The sequence below is a fragment of the Curcuma longa genome, chromosome 15 (assembly GCF_044706935.1).
Source record: "Curcuma longa cultivar G26 ecotype Majalengka, Jawa Barat chromosome 15, ITB_CL_G26_1.1, whole genome shotgun sequence".
Taxonomy (NCBI): domain Eukaryota; kingdom Viridiplantae; phylum Streptophyta; class Magnoliopsida; order Zingiberales; family Zingiberaceae; genus Curcuma; species Curcuma longa.
Window position 1 is genome coordinate 7,467,996 of NC_133875.1, and position 18,476 is coordinate 7,486,471.

The window sequence follows — 18,476 nt, forward strand, 5'->3', positions numbered from 1 at the left end:
ATATATATAAATATATATATATATATATATATATATATATATATATATATATATATATATAGCCAAGCTCGAACTAAGCTCGTTTAACTTTTAAATGAACTATTTTCGAACCGAGCTTGAACTAAATTTGTTTAACTTTAAAATGAGCCTTTTTTGAACCGAGCTCGAGCCGTTCGCGAATTATTTAATTTCATTACGAGCCAAGCTCGAGCTTAAGAATTAAAGCTCGAATCAAACTCGAGCTTAGGAAAAATGAACCAAGCTCAAGCTCGAGCCTCTTACTATTCGGCTCGACTCGGTTCAATTACATTCCTAAATAGGGGTGGTGCAACTGAGCTGATTGAGAGGAATCGGGTCTGCACGAGGAGTCGGCTTAGACCTAGAAGTCGGTCTTCACAAGGATTCGGCTTAGGCCTAGGAGTCGGTCTTCACGGGGAGTCGGCTCTGCTCTTTTGAGTCAAGCCGAGTTTGATGATGTAGGGTACTTGGGGGTTGGAGCTGCGGACCGAGGACTGACTCAAGCGAGTCGGTGAGTCAGCTGCTAAGGGCCGACGCGACGGTTGGGTCCGATAGGATGTCGAGTCTTAAGTCTCCCACTCGGTTTATCCCGTTGCCCGACATGCCTACCCTGATTTGATTTCCCGAGACCTGTTCCTCACGACCATAACAACTCATAGTGTCCAAGATAAACTTATAAAATGGTATTCACTCTTCAATCTAGTTATGTACTTATGGCGATTGACATGTCTAAATCGAAGACAAGTTAGGTAAAAGCTTGCTCCAAAATCTTTTGGCAAAGTTTGGCAAGAGTTAAGCCTCTCTTATGGGATCTAAGAAGTGATTGATTTTAGGATCTCCACCCCATTTGGAGTTATGACATTCTTTTATGACGTCTCTTCAAATTTTCAATGTAATCACATAGAACTTACCGACTCTTCAAATTTTCAATGTAATCACATATAACTTACCGACTTTAGTGTATATAGTCCATTTTCAATATAAAATTTATTATTTTTACTTAGGTGGAATCCATCATCTTAGTGACTCCACGACCATCTATAAAGAGGTAAATCGAGAAGTTGCAGTTGACCACGACGGGAGAGGACATTGCCTGGGCTTCGTCAAAATTCGATCCTTTGTCCATTTCAATAAATCTGTCTCATCATAACCAACTCAACTAAACTCCGGAAGCTATTATTTTTACTTACATTTACTATATGAGTGCAGAGAGATTGATGAATCATGCAGTAACCTCTATTTGATCTGTATTTCTCTCTCTCATGTTTCGTATCAACTGGTTAATGGACAACACTTTCTTCTAAGAATGTCAACTACAATTGCTTTGTTTGTTACTTATAAGAATCATTAGCTGCTCGTTCAAAGCCTGAGGTTTTGTTGCAGGAAGTGATGTTCATGATGACACTCTTTCGGAAAATTAACTTTATTGTGAGAGAGCTGCTCTCACTTGTTGCCTGTGCTCAGATGTGAAGGACATGCCCGTGCTCACAATTGTCACTGATGCCGCTTAAAGCTAGAGCAGAGAATGGTAGGCAAAAAGGAAAGATGCAAGTAGACAGGAAATGCCCACTCTTTGTCAAGGGGCAACGCGAGGCCAAAGCTGCAATGTTTGACCACTAAAACTTCTTGTTCTGCTATTAACAATCGTATCTTCTACCATTCAATGTGAAGACAGATTTGATGACCCACAAAGTTTGTCACCAACCTACTCTACTCCTTGACAATGCAATTTAATGCATAATACAGAGCTGTTTTGACGTGTATGTGGATCAGTAAATGCCACTCGGCACGTTTTTTGAGATAATCAACTGTCTGAAAGCTTGACTTTGGTACTCGCTCGTTGACTAATGAAGATCTGCCCACTTCCCGAAATCTGTCCCTTTCCCATTATATTTTCTTATCTTATCAACGCAACGGGAAGTCAACTTTTCGTTTAGTAAATCTCTCTGTTCTTGTTTAAGTTTCGAGCTCCAACACGGCAGTCGACAACATCGCTGACATGAAGTTTTTGGCCGTCCTCTGCTTCCTGCTCTGCTCGCTCTCTGCCGAGGCCACGATCTTCGCCTCCGTCCGCGACACCGACGGCCGGAGCCTGCGCCCGGGCCACGAGTACTACATCCTCCCCCTCATCCGTGGCCGCGGCGGCGGCCTCACTCTCGCGGCCCGCAGCAACGAAAGTTCCTTCGCATGCCCGCTCGCAGTGGCTCAAGCGCGCTCGGAGGTCGACTCCGGCCTCCCGGTGATCTTTTCGCCAGCGACCGAGGGCAGCGAGTTCGTGAAGATGTCGACCGACCTCAACGTGAGGTTCTCCGCGGCGACCATCTGCGTGCAGTCGACGGTGTGGCGGCTCGGCGACGTGGACACGTCCACCGGGCGGCGGTACGTGATTTCCGGCGGCGTCGAGGGGAGCCCCGGCGCTGGGACGGCAGACAACTGGTTCAAGATAGACAGGTACGGGGAGAGGGACTACAAGCTGGTGCATTGCCCGAGCGTGTGCCAGGTCTGCAAGGTGGTGTGCGGGGATGTGGGTGTGTTTGTGGAGGGAGGAAAGAGGTGGTTGGGGCTGGACGGCGACCCATTTCCGGTCATCTTCAAGAATGCACATCCAGGAACTGGAAACTAACTCACTTCAGTGGGCATCCTTCTACCTGTTTCATCAATCAATTAAATAAAAGCTATGAACTTCAAAAAAAATTTACTTTGAGTCAGTAATTATGTTCTACTGGTATCTTGTCATATAGATATCTACTGGAAAAGGGATGGTTTAATGATTTTATAACAATATCTTAATGTTTGTTGCCTAATTCAATACCTCTATCAGCTTAAAAAGGCAAGATAAAATAAAACACAAGATCATGAGATAGAAAATGCAGGCTAAAGTCGATGGATATGCAGATTACTGTAAACTTGAGACATTTGGTTTGGCTCATTAGAGTAGGAAAACGGTGGTTAAAGAACCTAACTAGAGAAGGATTTCTTCAACAAGCAACAAAAAGGAGTCTTCAACAATAATCAATAGGTAGACTGGGAACAATTATTTTAAAAGGAATAACATTCTCCCCGTCTACCCACTTAATCAGAGTATCATAGTTTGTAATTTGCCGTTAGTTGTCATGCCCTATTTTGTTCCCAGATACTTGTCATGGATGCCAAGTCAAGCGCAGAATCCAAATGAAAAAGAATGGTTGACTAAGAGTTAATCTGAAGGATATGTGATTTTACAGGGAAGATATGCTAAGAAATTTCTTTAATATCAGTTCAACAACGAAGAGTGTAAATACAGTTCAACTGCGATGAAGAGGAAATATCAGAGATGACACAACAGCTATTGTAGCTTATTTGAAAACCTTGCAGGAAAACTTAGATGAGTTCACTTGAGAGGACCTTGCCGTGCTACCTGATGTATGAAACCACAATTCACACCTTCCAGTCACATCTGGAGTTTATGTAAGAGGAACTGATGCAGCACTGTCATGCATGCTTAAAGATTTTCATACTGAGCCAATGTAAATATACCAGAACTATTAACACAGGCAATGTAAGAGGAACCAGAAAGCAATAGTACCTGTCAAGAGAAAAGCAATTTTGATGAGGAACCAGAAGAGTTTAATTCATTTCAAAATATTAAGATTAAAATATTGCAATATGCTTTAATCCTGGAGTAAATCCATGATCCTTATATATATATATGTATATATATTGATCTCTAGATAAAATAAAATGGAAGAATATAAAAGAGGAAATATGAGCAAATGATGAAACTACCTAAGAGAAATAAAAGAGATATAACAAAAATTCACCAATGATTATTTGATGCTAGGCGGATATGAAATTTCATCTAACATAAAGGAAGCTTCCTTTTGTTTTTTCAATGAGATACTATATTATGCACATTCCTTCTTACCCCACTTAGCACTAGGTTTGCAGACTCAAGGCAATCTTTCAAAATTAGATTTTGGATAAAAAGGGGGCAATTTGATGCATAAAGCTCCCCTGCCAATGTAGGTTCCCGAGGAATAGCTGGACCACATTGGGTCTATTGTACAAAGTCATACTTTGCATTGCAAGAAGTTATTTTGGCGACTTAAACCCATCACACAAGGTCACAACAACAACAACTTTACTGTTGCTCCAAAGCTTCCTTTCCAAAATTAGATTTTGGATACACATTAAATTATTCTTAGAGGTGTACACTGACTACGTTAGAGATGACTTTTGTGCCCTTTTATTTTCATATTGCATATGCATTTTTTCCTTTGCATATTTTTCTTTGTCTGCATAACTCTAGTTTTGTTTCTCAGCATGAGTTAGACATTTGTGTTAGCCTATTTTGATTTATTTAATAACATTCCAATGCTTATTGTTATTCAGTCATGCGTATTTGTTTCGTGTCATTATTTTGCACTTATGATGCAACGATGGGTATTGTTTGAGTGAGGAGTCTATCCATTATTTAGGAACGAAACCCTTTGGGTTGTGTCTTATATGTACAAATCTTGCTATAGGGGATCAAGTTCCAATAGGAGCTACCATAAATTTTAGTAGGAAAGAATTAACCTCATTAGCACTTGTTTGATCAAAATAGTCTAGGCAGCAAACAATTATCAAAGAAGTGTAACTTTCATTAGAAAACCAAAAAACTAACCCTATTTGTGTGGGGTGTTCAACAATATAGTAGGTAACACTACGTCTTAATAAGGGTGAAGAACCTCTTCCAAGCTCCAGCTCTATGATTTTCAACTGTATACTATAATTCTAATACTTGTTAAACATTACCTCACACTTGGAGCACTCTTAAAAAAGAAAGGGGATTAATATACAATCATCCTCTTGAAACATTTATAGATCCTCCTTGATACCTCCCTAACATTTTCTAGCAAATCAATAAAACAACCAATTTAGTAATTAAAGAATTAGGAATGCAGCAGATAAAACAAAATGAATATGACTACTAGTTAAACAAAAAGGCTATTTTGATTAAAAAATATATAGTGACAAGAATTTACAAGCTCATAGATAAAACCAAATATCATAGTCTAATAAACTTGATGACCAGAATAGTAATTCGGAAGTTAATTGCATTAGAATGTATAGTCCATAGTCGTTTTATATTCCATTTTGACATATCTAAAAAAAAGACAGTTAAGTTACCAGTCATTTCGAATAGATAACAAAATTGAATTTCTTGGTTCTGGAAGGATCTTGGATATTATTGCAGCATAACAGAATGTCAGAAATGAAATGGTGCCGCATATGATGAAGGCCCATCCAGAGCATAAACTCAAATTTGAAGATCTTGGTTGCAGCATTCTTGCTTCTCAGATTCCTTCTGTTCTTATTTTGAAGGTTTTGGCTGCAGCATTCTTGTTCCTCAAATTTCTTCAGTTCACTCAATTCACTAGTATGAAAAGAGAAAATTGAATACTATCCGTCACAAGAAAATTCCATATTACCAAAAGAACCAAGCACTTACACAAGGGAAGGCGACCTTACCAACACGAATTCACCGGCTGCTGAAGAGAAGGGCAGCTCCAATTCGACACAGTTTCTCTCGGCTGCGGGCGGCAGTGGACAGCTGGACGCGGACAAGAGCAGTAGCAAGGTCGCTGGGACAGGAGGCGGCGAGTCTTGGAGATCGGAGAGGGGAAAGCTTCACACGAGGCTGCGAGGGTTTGCTATTGGCGAAGGCGATCCGGTGTCAAGAGGCCACAGCGAACGAAGGGGGTTCGGCGTTAGGGTGTCTTGTCGAATAGGGAGAAGACTTTGCGGCTGCGGGGCTCCGGCGAAATCGTGAGCGGCGCCGGCGACGCGGCTGTGCTGTTCGTCTATTCCACCTGCAGCGATCTCTAGGGCTCCAACGAGATCCTCGATCCTAACTGCGCAAAACAACGTTGCAAATTAAATGATACATAATTGTATAATTAGTAATTAGTAATTGTTGGGATAATAGTATATCACAGTGTTTTTATAATTTTATAATTATAATTTAAGTTATATTTATATTTGGCAATTTAAGTTATATTTATGATTAAGAAATGGCAATTTTGGCCTTGCACAAACCTAAGCAAGGGGAAAAAAATTATTTTACAACCATATTAGGGTTTAGGGTTTAACCATATTCACACGCGAGCATCCCTTGCATGCTTAAAGTTTGATTTGTCCTTGGCTTTGAAATTTTATTTACAAATCACTAACTATTCATCCTTTCCCTCTGCCAAAGAAATTTTATTTACAAGTCATGTATTATATTGATTAATGCCTTATATAGTTTGATTGTATTGATAATGTGATAGCCTAGGGAGTTTAGATACCTAGAGCTTGTTTGATTATAAAGCCTTACAACTTAGGAGTGTGCTCAAGTCCTATTTCTGTTGATGACTCATGTCCTAGATCTTAATGTAGCTTATGTGGATCATAGGATAATCAAAGGGAGCTACCCAACCATTTTCCATAATGCTAGTTGATTGAAATCTTCTTCCAATCAACTAGTTTTAGTCAACTAAAAGACTAATCTAGTTAATGTTGCATTAGCATTGAAGTTTCATCCTTACCCTTATAGGCTTACCATCATTATATCATTTGAAGTGTTTGTTTAGTGGAATTTGGGGATGATATACTATGCACATCATAGGCTATGAAATAAGAGTGAGGAGCTCTTCGAACCACCTTATATATACTCTGTTGTTAGCTTGTGCTAATTTTCATTTTATTGTCATGCATTTAGTAATACTCTATTTGATCATGCACACAACAAGAGTTAGTTATCCGCTCAACCCTTTATAGACAATCATTTAATCCTTACATAGATCATCCCTAACTCAACCCATTTGCTCGATCGAGCATAGGTTCACGTCGGGTTGAGCTAGACTTAAAGTTGGGGTCATGTCTAACCAAGCTCAAAGATTGCAAGGTATGTTTTTAGTTGGGTTTAGGATCTTAGGTTGGATAATTTATTATTATTATTATCATTATTTGTTCTGGATGCATTGAGTAGATACATCTTACATACAAATGCATTTGATTACCTTTTGTCGAATAGTGATAAAAGGTGGGTGAAGAGGTCAATGGTCTCGACGGGCGACGACAACTCTGTCTCAGTTCGACATTGGCGAGCAATGATAGGACTCTATGAGTCACAATAGAAAACAATGATATAGTATATTCAGTTCAACAACTCGTTTGATAGTGGGCAATGGCACCTCAATCTCGATGTGTGATGGTGGACGTAGACAATTGTCGTTTGTGTCAAGAGCAAAAAACTTTCACTCATTGTAAATGGCACCATTTTTTCCAAAAGATATTGTCTGAACATTTGCAAGCAAATGGGGCATCCATCTTTACTTTCTCTTATTATAATTAGCACCAAAACATCATCCATCAAAGGACAAAGGCTCAACAGGGGCTGCCATAACAAAACAAAGGACGCCATTGTTGTCACTGCACCCCAAACTGCAACAAAACGCCGTGTCTGTGTGGTAATATCTCGACAAAACAAAGAGAAACTTAAAGGTGAAAAATGATGAGACCATGATAGGAATGGAATCCCACAGACGTTGACTCTGTCGATGCTGTTGTCCCAGCCCAGATCACCTAGCTTGGCCGCCCCTGTTGCTCCAATATGACTTCCCTTGGCCTCCACCCCCTTCTCTTCTCTTGCTTTCTGCACCTCGATGCGTTGGCAGGGAAAGAACTGTCGATGACTAGTAGTTCCAGTTACTGTGTGGACTGAGGGGGCTGTACAAGTTAGCCTCCACGCCCATGGCTGGCTTCTCCTTTAACTTATGCGTCTTCGCAACCATGCCCACCCTCTCGCAGTACTTGGCTCTGGCACTCCTTTTTCCTCTTTCGGTTGAATAGTTGTTTCCCTTGACGTGATGTGCCGTCGTTTTCGTTTCATCTCTCTACAGTCTCTGCTCCTCGACATCTCTTTCAATGCTATCCTCTGCTCCCAGAGCCTCCATCTAATGTCATACGCCTCTTCCTTTACCATAAATGTTAAGGCAACGTAACCTCCCCGTCACGTACGGGTTTAATCGAAAATTTAATATTCTAAAACATTCCTTCAGAAAGCAATGGGATTAGTTACCAATTATATATAATTTTGTGTTCTTTTTTACTGGTCTCTTCGTGCCAAGGGCCAGCACAGTGTGAGGGAGGATCGAGTTGTCACCGATCATTTAATGCTTCATCGCCGTAAGCAGAGCCATGCAAGCTCCGTTCAAGCCACCGAGAAGCTTTAGGCAGAATTCTGTTTCAGTAATAGAAAGAAAAGCTAGCGAGAATGGTGTCTTAGCGATACAATCTGACGCAATTGAAGGGCTGTTTCTCCCTCTGCGATGTCAGAAAGCAAGATGACGAGGCATGAGGACAGAGGAAAGGATCATCGATCCCACACACCTCGTTGGAGCTGCTCCATCGGTAGCTCGATCATTACATTAAGAAGCAAAGTGAAGGAGCATCAATGAGGAAGTTAGATTTGACTAATAAGATACGGCACATCAGAAGAACGGAAGGTGTAGATCTCTGTGTCTACTGTTTTCTCTGTTTCTTTAGCTAAACCTTACTTTTTTTAGAAATGATTCTTGAGATCTCACCGCTGCATCTATATATACACTAGCTTTTGTGCAGCACGCGCGCGGCGGCAGTTTTCACCTCAAATGGCTGCTGCATCTCTGCTAATCGAAGCAGCAAAACCACCACCAGCAGAAGCTCCACACACTCCTTTCTCTTCCCCTCCCCCCATCTTGGCTGTCGCCATCTTCGGCATCATCACCACCGCCATCCTCCTCCTCTCCTACTACCTCTTCGTCACCAAGTGCCGCACCGGCCGCCGCCGCTCTCCCCCCGCCTACCAGCCTCACGGACTCGACCCCTCCCTCATCCGCTCCATCCCCGTCGTCAGCTTCGCTGCCGACGACGACGTCGAGCAGAGCAGCCAGTGCGCGGTCTGCTTGAACGATTTCCAAAACATGGAGCGCCTCAAGCGACTCCCCGGCTGCTCCCACACCTTCCACATCGACTGCATCGACACTTGGCTCCAGTTCAACCCCAACTGCCCCCTCTGTCGCTCCGACGTCACCGCCTCCGCCGCCGCCATCCCGGCCCAACTCATTTCGGTCGTCCAAGAGAGTCGTCGAAACGCCGGAGTACTAGCAGATGCAACCGCCGAAATCGCCGGCCAAACCTCGACCACGTTAACCAGGAAAAACTATGATTGTAAAACCAGAAGCATGGGAGACGAATGCATCGACATTAGAGAAAAGGATGAGGAGTTCTGCGTGCACCACGTAAGGAGGTCCTTCTCATTGGATTCCTCTAGCGATAGACGACATGATCTCTCTCTTCTGTTGTAATAGTGGGCGAAGCTTGGATTCGCCTTCTCAACTCCATGGAAGATCTTAACTTTTCTTTCTATCCCTCATTAGTTTTTGCACTGATCTGATTGAAGTTGGCACCAGCAAGCATGCCACTGCCAGATTTGCACAGGGACAGGGCCTCCTCAACGTTGTACTAGGGAGAAATTAGAAATGGATGCGTACTCGTGACGGCCTAGCTAGCTAAATCCGTATACTCTGAATTAGCAGAGGCAGAGTTGCATGTCGTATTTCTGAGCGTATGTATGAATTCGGAACGAGACGAATCTAACGTCGAAGGAAGAACATTTTACTGCGCTGCATTTTTTTTTATATTTAATCAAATTATGTATTTATTTATTTATTTTTAAATATTCCTCGTTTTGTACCCGGCCCACCTGAACCATTGAATCACAATTAAAATTTTTAAAAACAAGTCACATCGTAGTGACTTTTAGAAATATTATTTCTCTCTTTAAAAATATTATTTTAAAAAAAATATTTACAATGGATTAAATAAAAAATCCTCGTAATGAGTTAAATATGGAACAGAATCAAGATTAGAGGATATGATTACATTTAGAAAAATTTTATAAATATAATAATTTAAATTTAAATTGAATCGGATAAACATAAATAAATGTATTTTAATTAAAATTCACTTATATATCTGAATCAATTCAAATTAGAACTAATACATTCCTACGAGCTTCTTGAGTCTCATCATATTCTTAAATCTTAATTTCACAACTTTGATAACATGTCATGAGTTTCTAAAATTTAGACAACTTAGTATAATTTTGACATAACTTATTATTAGACTTAAGTTTATATATTTATTCAACAACAACACCAATGTATTCCTAAAACTTTTCTGACTCTAACCATGCTCAAAATTATAAAATCTGAACATTATACGACTATCAGTGAATTTTAATTAAAACTTATTAATAATCTTAGCCACATCAGAATCAACTCAAATTAGAACCAATACATTGCTAGAAGTCTTCTTAGTCTCATTATACCCTCAAACCTTAATTTCACATCTAATATAAAATATCGTGAGTTTCTAAATTTAGACAGTTTTATGTAATTTTAGCACAAATTCACTGTTGAACTTAGACATATTATATTCACTCAACAACAACATTAATGTATTCCTATAATTCTCCTAACTCTAATTATGCTTAAAATTTTAAAATCTAGACATTGTACAACTATCAATATATTTTGATCAAAATTCGCTGATGCTTTAGAAACATCAGAATCAACTCAAATCAAGATCAATGCTCTCCTAAGAGCCTCCTCAGTTGTATTATGCCCTCAAATCGTAATTCCACAGCTTAGATAACATACTATGTTTCTAAAATTTAAATAATTTTATATAATTGGACACAAACTCACTATTAAATTTAGGCATATCATATTCACTCAACAATAACATTAATGTGTTCCTGAAATTCTCCTTACACTGATTATACCTAAAAATTTAAAATCTAGATATTATATGGGTATAAGTAAGTTTTAATCAAAACTCACTAATGACCTTATGAACATCAAAATTAATCCAAATCAAGATTAATGCACTACTAGTAGCCTCCTGAGTCTTAGTATGCTCTCAAACCTTAATTCAACAACATAGATAATATACTATGAGTTTTGAAATTTAGATAGTTTTGTGTAATTTTGGTACAAATTTGCTATTGAATTTAGACCTATCATATTTACTCAATAATAATACAAATGTATTTCTAGAACTTTCCTAACTTTGACCATGTCAAAAATTTTAAAATCTATACATTGTACAATCATTAGTGAATTTTAGTCAAAACTTATTACTAGCCTTAGGAATATCAAAATCAACTAAAACTGGAATCAATACACTCTTTGAAGTCTTCCAAGTTTTATTATGTCCTCAAATCTTAATTTCGCAACTTAAATATCATATCATGGATTTCTAAAATTTAGACAGTTATACATAATTTTAATACAAAGTCATTGTTGGACTTAGACATATCATATTTATTCAACAATAACATCATCAATGTATTTTGAAACTCTCCTGATTCTAACAATGCCTAAAATTTTAAAATCTAGACACTATATGACCATAAGTAAATTTTGATTAAAATTCACTAATGATCATATAGACTCCAGAATCTAAAATTTTGGATATGATAAGACTTAGGAAGCTCTTAAAAGTGTATTAGTCCTTATTTGAGTTGATTCTGATGTGGCTATGACCATTAGTGAATTTTGACTAAAACTCACTTATAATCATATAGTATCCAAATTTTAAAATTTTAGACATGATTAGAATCAGGAGAGTTTCAAGAATACATTAGTATTGTTGTTGAGTGAATATGATAGATCTAAATCTAATAGTAAACTGTGCCAAAATTACACTAAATTTTTAAATTTCAAGAACCCATAATATATACTTTTAGGAGTGTATTGATTCTAATTTGAATTGATTCAAATGTATCAATGACCATCAATGAATTTTGACTAGAGTCATTGATGATCTAAATCAAGATCATTATATTCTTAGGACTCTCCCTAATATAATAATATCCACTAATCTTAATTCCACCTATATTTAGTTCGTTGCGAAATTTTAATTTTGTTTACTTTTAAAAAAGTGAAAAATAGTGTTTTTAAAAATACATTACAATGTGACTTATTTTTTAAAATTTTAAATGTGTTTCAAATGATCATGTGTATTTTAGAAAAGAGAGGTATGATTTAAGAAATATGAAAACATGATGTATAATTTAAATATTAATAAAAGTCAAGTAGTTGGTTCAAACATCGTTGAAGGAAAGATCGGTTCATCTTTCAGAAAAGGATTGCATTTGCATTTGCATTTGCAGATGCAATTCATCATCGATCATTGCAGAGTGAGTAGAGGAATGCTACTTTACTGGAGAGTCTGACTTGACACAAGAAGAGGAAACGCGTAGAATGGTCCGCTCTTGTAAGGACTTGGTTATTTTGAGTGGGTTAAAGATCTGATTGGTAGTCCTTCCACAAAAGCTTAGGCTGCGTTTGCTTTGTGAAAATTTTGTCAACATTCGTTTTGAGGGGCATATATACTCTTACACAAAAGGCCAACTATTAGACGATAGATGATATCTCATTAACACTTAATTTGACATTTGTATAATTAGTAGAGTGATTGTTTGGAGGTGAGAACTGTTATAGAGTTAGTCAAATGTTGTTGGTGTGATCTGACAGAACAAGATTCCCCGGTCAGAAAAGTGATAATTACTACTACATACATTGCATGCAAGGAAAAAAAAGGAGCGAGAGCCAAACTTAAGGAAGATAAACAAGTTGAGGCACAATGCAGCAAGTAATCACTGAAACTTTGAACATAGACTCTTGTACCATCTGAGATTGGATCCGCCTTGGCTTTCAAAATCATAAGCAGGCAGGCATCACAAAATCCAGCAAAAGGCAATCTTGCATCAAGAACTAGCCAGGGCTACCTGCAGGCAATTACTCACACTGTGCCAACTGACAATATAAGCAACAGTCCAGCATCGGAAGCAAAGCTTACTGTGCTAGCATATGGTATTGACTGATCTCTGAGACTTCATTCTCAGTGCATTCACTCCAAGGTTTGTGTTTATAACACAGGATTCCTGCATTATTTCTGTGCCAATGAAGTCGTGAACAGTGCCACTATCACACTTGTCTACAACTTATCATCGACACACTGGATGAGATTTATTAACAAGAAGCTCATGTGACTTTTAACTTTTCTGCATATCCTTAGCTCATTACTCCGGTTTCTCCACTCACTTCTGAGGATTTTCAGTTACTGGAGTAGGAGTACATAGTACTATAAGTAGGACAAGGCCCTTACAATTATCTCCTCTGTATCATTGCTGCCATGGTCTTGCTCAGCTCATTACTTGGCTTCTCCAATCTCTTTGAAATTTTCAACTACTCAAGTAGATACAGTGAGTAGGACAAAGGCACTTATAGTTATCTCCTTTATAATTGCTGTCATGGTCTTTCCCTGGGGAAAGAAGTCAAACTTTTTTCAGTCACTGAAACTAAGGCCAGTAATAGCCAGCAGATGGAGGTTTGTATAGGCATCAGTTTGTTATTTTTCTAGGCATGCTCTTGCATCAGCCAGTAATTAATTTGAGCATAAACTTCATTAATGATTATAATTTATGCGTTGGTGTGATCTACTAGAAGCATATGAACTACTGTTTCTGTAAAAGCTGTTACAGTTGGAATTGGCATACCTGGGGCACTATACAAAGAACACCAAGTTACTATGGTTCCTATAATACTCACTGTTAAATAGTGTCACTACTATTTTTATCCACATTCCTTGTCACTATTAGGGCCGTAATAGACACACAAGTGCATATTCACACTATTTCATTCTCATTCCTTTTACTATGACGGCCATGATCTCTGACTGTTGCATTCTGTAAAACTATTTCACTCCCATTCCCAATCATGTGGGTAATGTGGGTAATAGTAGCCATGCTAGCTAGCTAGCTAGCTATCTAGCTAGAATTTTGTCTTGGCATGGTATAGCTTTTGTGCCAATTATTGATGAGAGCTTGGTAAAATTGATAGATTCGGCTGGTCGAACTTACCATTTCAGAATTCCTAAAAAAGGGCACCAACTTTCAATATTTCTCAAAGAATACGTTTAATTTAAAAATTATCCTTATGATCTTTCGATCCTAAATTAAAATAAAAAATTGATTTTTTTTAGTTTTAAATCGAATCAAATTAAACGGAACTAAATCAAGAAGTTTCATATAAAAGTGACACCAAACATGATAGTGATTATCCTATGAGCAATATTGATTCTGTTAATTCGATTGCGAATGTCGAAATGTTTTTTTAAAAACTTGTTGTTAGAAAAAATATCAAAAAATAAGAAAATAAACGAGAATATTAAAAAATATTATTAATCTAAAAAAATGAGCGTTAACATAATCTCAAATAATTATTTAAATAGATTCAAAATCTTAAGAGGTAAAAGAAAGAAAAAATTCTATTAGAAAGGAAATTTTTTTTAATAGATTATAAATTTTAAAAATCTTAAACGGACTCAAAATCCTAAAATACAGATAGAAATTAACAAAAATACTCTAATTATCAAAAACCTTAAAAATTACTAAAAATAATAAAAAATCCAACGAATCCTCCTGTAGTAGTCATCCCGAATTGAAAAAACTTCGTCCTTAAGTTTAGAATAGTTCTTCCACTACAAAAATATAAGGTATTAGCAACAAAAAATAATGACAAAAATTTTTTTGTCGCAACTTGGCGACGACATTAGCGATGAAATATGATTTCGTCGTTAATTTACAATAAATTTTGCGACGATAGAAGAATCTAAGGATTTATCCACATACACTTTTCATGATTTGATGAGTTCTCTTCAAGTGCATGAAGAAAGAATTGGTAGGTCCTCAAATCAGTCGCTTGAGCAAGCTTTTGATTCTAAAATAAATTTCTCTAGCCCGAATTCTAGATCGCAACAACAGGGTAGAGAAGAGTCTTCCCAAGGTAGAGGAGGCTTTGTTCAAAGAAGAGGAAGAGCATTCCGAGGTAGAGGATCATTTCGAGGGAGAGGAAGAGGCAGAGTACAAAACAATCAACCAGAGAACAGTGAGGGAAATCCAAGTCACCAAGCTGGCAACGCAAGTTTTTTTTGCTGAATTTGTAGAAAGACTAATCATCATATAAGTGATTGTTTTTTCAGATGCAAAAGTTGCAAGAATCCAAACCATTCGCATAGGGATTGTTATTATCAAAGCAAAGATAAGAAGGATGAAGCAAACTTCTCTAAAAATGAAAGTGATCAACTTTTTTCTTGTATGACTGTTCAACAACAACCGCAAAATGTGTGGTACTTGGACAGCGGGTGTAGTAGCCATATGACTAGAGATAGAAGTTTATTCATTGATCTTGATCAGAACTTCAGTTCAGAAGTGAAGCTTGGAGATGGAAAATTACATCGTTCCAAAGGAAAGGGATATGTTGCTGTCCAAACTAAAGGAGGTAACAAAAAGATTATCAATGATGTTCTTTATGTGCTTAATTTGATCAGCAATCTCCTTAGTATTGGACAACTACTTCAAAGAGGTTATTTTGTATTTTTTGAAGATGAGAAATGCAAAATTTTTGACAGAAGAAGCAATTGTACTATTGCTATAATACCAATGAGTTCAAACAAGGTGTTTCCTTTGTTTTTACCTCTAGAAGAAAAGGTGGCCTACACAAGCGAAAATTTTGATCAATCACAACTTTGGCACTTGAGATATGGACATCTCAATTGGAAAGGGCTGCAACTTCTCAAGCATAAGAACATGGTAATTGGACTGCCAGAAATTGAAGCAAAAGCTCAAATTTATGAAGGCTGCGTGTATGGAAAAATGCATCGGTCTCCTTTGCCCAAAACAACTTGGAGGGCTAAAGCACCTTTGGAACTTATTCATGCAGATATTTGGGGTCCTTCAAGAACTCTTTCTCTCGGAAACAAAAGGTATTTTATTTTATTTGTGGATGATTACACAAGGATGATGTGGGTTTATTTTCTAAGTGAAAAATCTGAGGCTTTTTCTGCATTTCTTAAATTCAAAGCTCTTGTAGAAAAGCATTCTGGCCATCAAATTAAGACCCTTTGGACAGATCGTGGAGGTGAGTTTATTTACACTCCATTTATGAAGTATTGCAGAGATAATGATATTCAAAGATAGTTGACTATTCGAAGAAGTCCCCAATAAAATGGTGTAGCCGAGCGAAAAAATCGCACGATTACTGAAATGGCTAGAAGCATAATGATTGACAAAAGTTTACCCAAAATCTTTTGGGTTGAAGCTGTTCATACGACTATCTATATCCTGAACAGGTGTCCTACGAAGGCAGTCTGGAATGAAACACCATTCGAAGCCTGGCACAAGAAAAAGTCAGTGGTTAATCATTTGAAGATTTTTGGCAGCATTGCATATTCTCATATCTCTACACCAAATAGAGATAAATTTGATGAAAAAGGTGAGAAGCTTATTTTTGTTGGCTATAGTGATGAGTCGAAAGGCTACCGCCTTTATAATCCTATAACTTGCAAGCTTGTGGTCTCAAGAGATGTAATATTTGATGAAATGACATCCTGGAGTTGGAAAGAAAGCTCATCCAAATTGATATCTCAAGGTGATTTCTATGAAGCATCAAAGTCTGATGATGAATCTGATCGTGCTATTCTAAGTCCAAGTCCAAGCCCACCAAGTGCTTTTGATCATGCTGAAAATTCAAGTTCAGAGTCGCCCATAAGGAAAACTCGATCTTTGAGAGAAATTTATGAGACATCTGAATTTGCACTCTTTACTTCTGAACCACAAAGTTTTGAAAATGCTGAAAAAGAAGAAGTATGGAGAAAAGCCATGGAGGAAGAGATTGATGTGATAGAAAAGAATAAAACTTGGGAATTAGTGGATATGCCAAAGCATAAAGAGGTCATTGGGCTGAAATGGGTTTTCAAAACAAAATATCATGAAGATGGCAGCATACAAAAATACAAGGCGAGGCTTGTAGCGAAGGGATATTCTCAACAACCAGGAATTGATTTCAACGAGACTTTTGCACCAGTTGTTAGAATGGAAACTATTCGAGTTGTTCTTGCTCTTGCAGCACAATTGGAGCTTTCAATATTTCAGCTTGATGTCAAATCAATTTTTCTCAATGGAGAGCTTGAGGAAGAGGTGTATGTACAACAACCTCAAGGATTTATTGTGGAAGGAAAAGAAGATAAGGTATATCGGCTTAAGAAAGCGCTTTACGGGCTAAAGCAAGCTTCAAGAGCTTGGAATAGCAAGATTGATGGTTATTTTCTCAAGAATGGTTTTCATCAAAGTCCTAGTGAGCCCTCTCTTTACATAAAGAAACAAGGCAAAGATTTTTTTGATTATATGCATCTATGTAGATGATCTAATCTATATGAGCACTAACATGGATTTAGTTGAAGATTTCAAGCGAAGGATGATGAACGATTTTGAGATGACAGACTTGGGAGTTATGAAATATTTTCTTGGAATGCAAGTAAATCAGTCCCAAGGAGAAATCTCTATTTCTCAAGAGAAATACACTAAATATCTCTTAAAGAAATTCCACATGGAGAGTTGCAAACAGGTTTCTACTCCTATGGCAGTAAGTGATAAGTTGAGAAAAGGTAATGGTGCTAAAAAAATTGATGCAAAATTATTCAGGAGTCTTGTTGGTTCACTGATTTATCTCACGAACACAAGGTCGGATATTGTTCAAGCTGTAAGTATGATCTCAAGGTTCATGAATGAGCCAAGTAAACTTCATTTGCAGCTGCTAAAAGAGTCCTGAGATACTTGAAAGGAACAAAGAAAATGGGCATCAAGTATGTAAAAGAAGTTCAGTGCAAGCTAACTGGTTATACCGATAGTGATTGGGTTGGTTCGTTAGATGATAGAAAAAGCACTTCAGGTTATTTGTTTTGTCTTGGAAGTAATGTTATTTCATGGAGTTCCAAGAAGCAAAGATCCGTAGCATTATCATCGGCAGAAGCAGAATATGTTGCTGCTACAGATGCAGCTTGTGAAGCCATTTGGTTGAGAAGGTTACTTAAAGATTTTCAACAAGTTCAAGAACAGCCTACTGTGATTCATTGTGACAATATGTCTGCAATTGCTATGATAAAAAATCCAGTGTTTCACTCAAGAACGAAACACATCGAATTGCGACATCATTTCATCCGAGATGTTGTGAACAAAGGAGAAATCAACCTGGAGTTTGTTAGAACGGATGCACAATGTGCAGATTTTCTTACTAAAGCAGTGCATGTGGAGAAATTTCAGAAAGCTAGAGATATGCTCAAGATTGCAAATTAAGAGGGGGTGTTGGAAATATAATTTGCAATTATTATCAGGATAATGCATGCATTTGCCTATTCGTATGCTTGATAGGGTGAAGTGTATCTATTTAATGTTGGTTCATGTATAGGCTAGATTCATGTTAAGTCTTATCTATAAATATTTATGTAACGTCAAAAAATTTATATGAGTAAAAAAATTTCAGAAGTGCAGTAGCACTACATCG

The 18,476-nt window shown here is 37.6% G+C and overlaps 1 protein-coding gene across 1 annotated transcript; it reads left to right on the top strand.

Annotated features, from left to right (window-relative positions):
* The first annotated feature begins 1,879 nt into the window (after nucleotides 1–1,879).
* Nucleotides 1,880–2,882, top strand: LOC141846655 (kunitz trypsin inhibitor 5-like). The gene has a single exon (XM_074734696.1). The coding sequence runs from the start codon at nucleotides 2,018–2,020 to the stop codon at nucleotides 2,639–2,641; it is 624 nt and encodes a 207-aa protein (XP_074590797.1). The 5' UTR covers nucleotides 1,880–2,017; the 3' UTR covers nucleotides 2,642–2,882.
* Nucleotides 2,883–18,476: the final 15,594 nt, after the last annotated feature.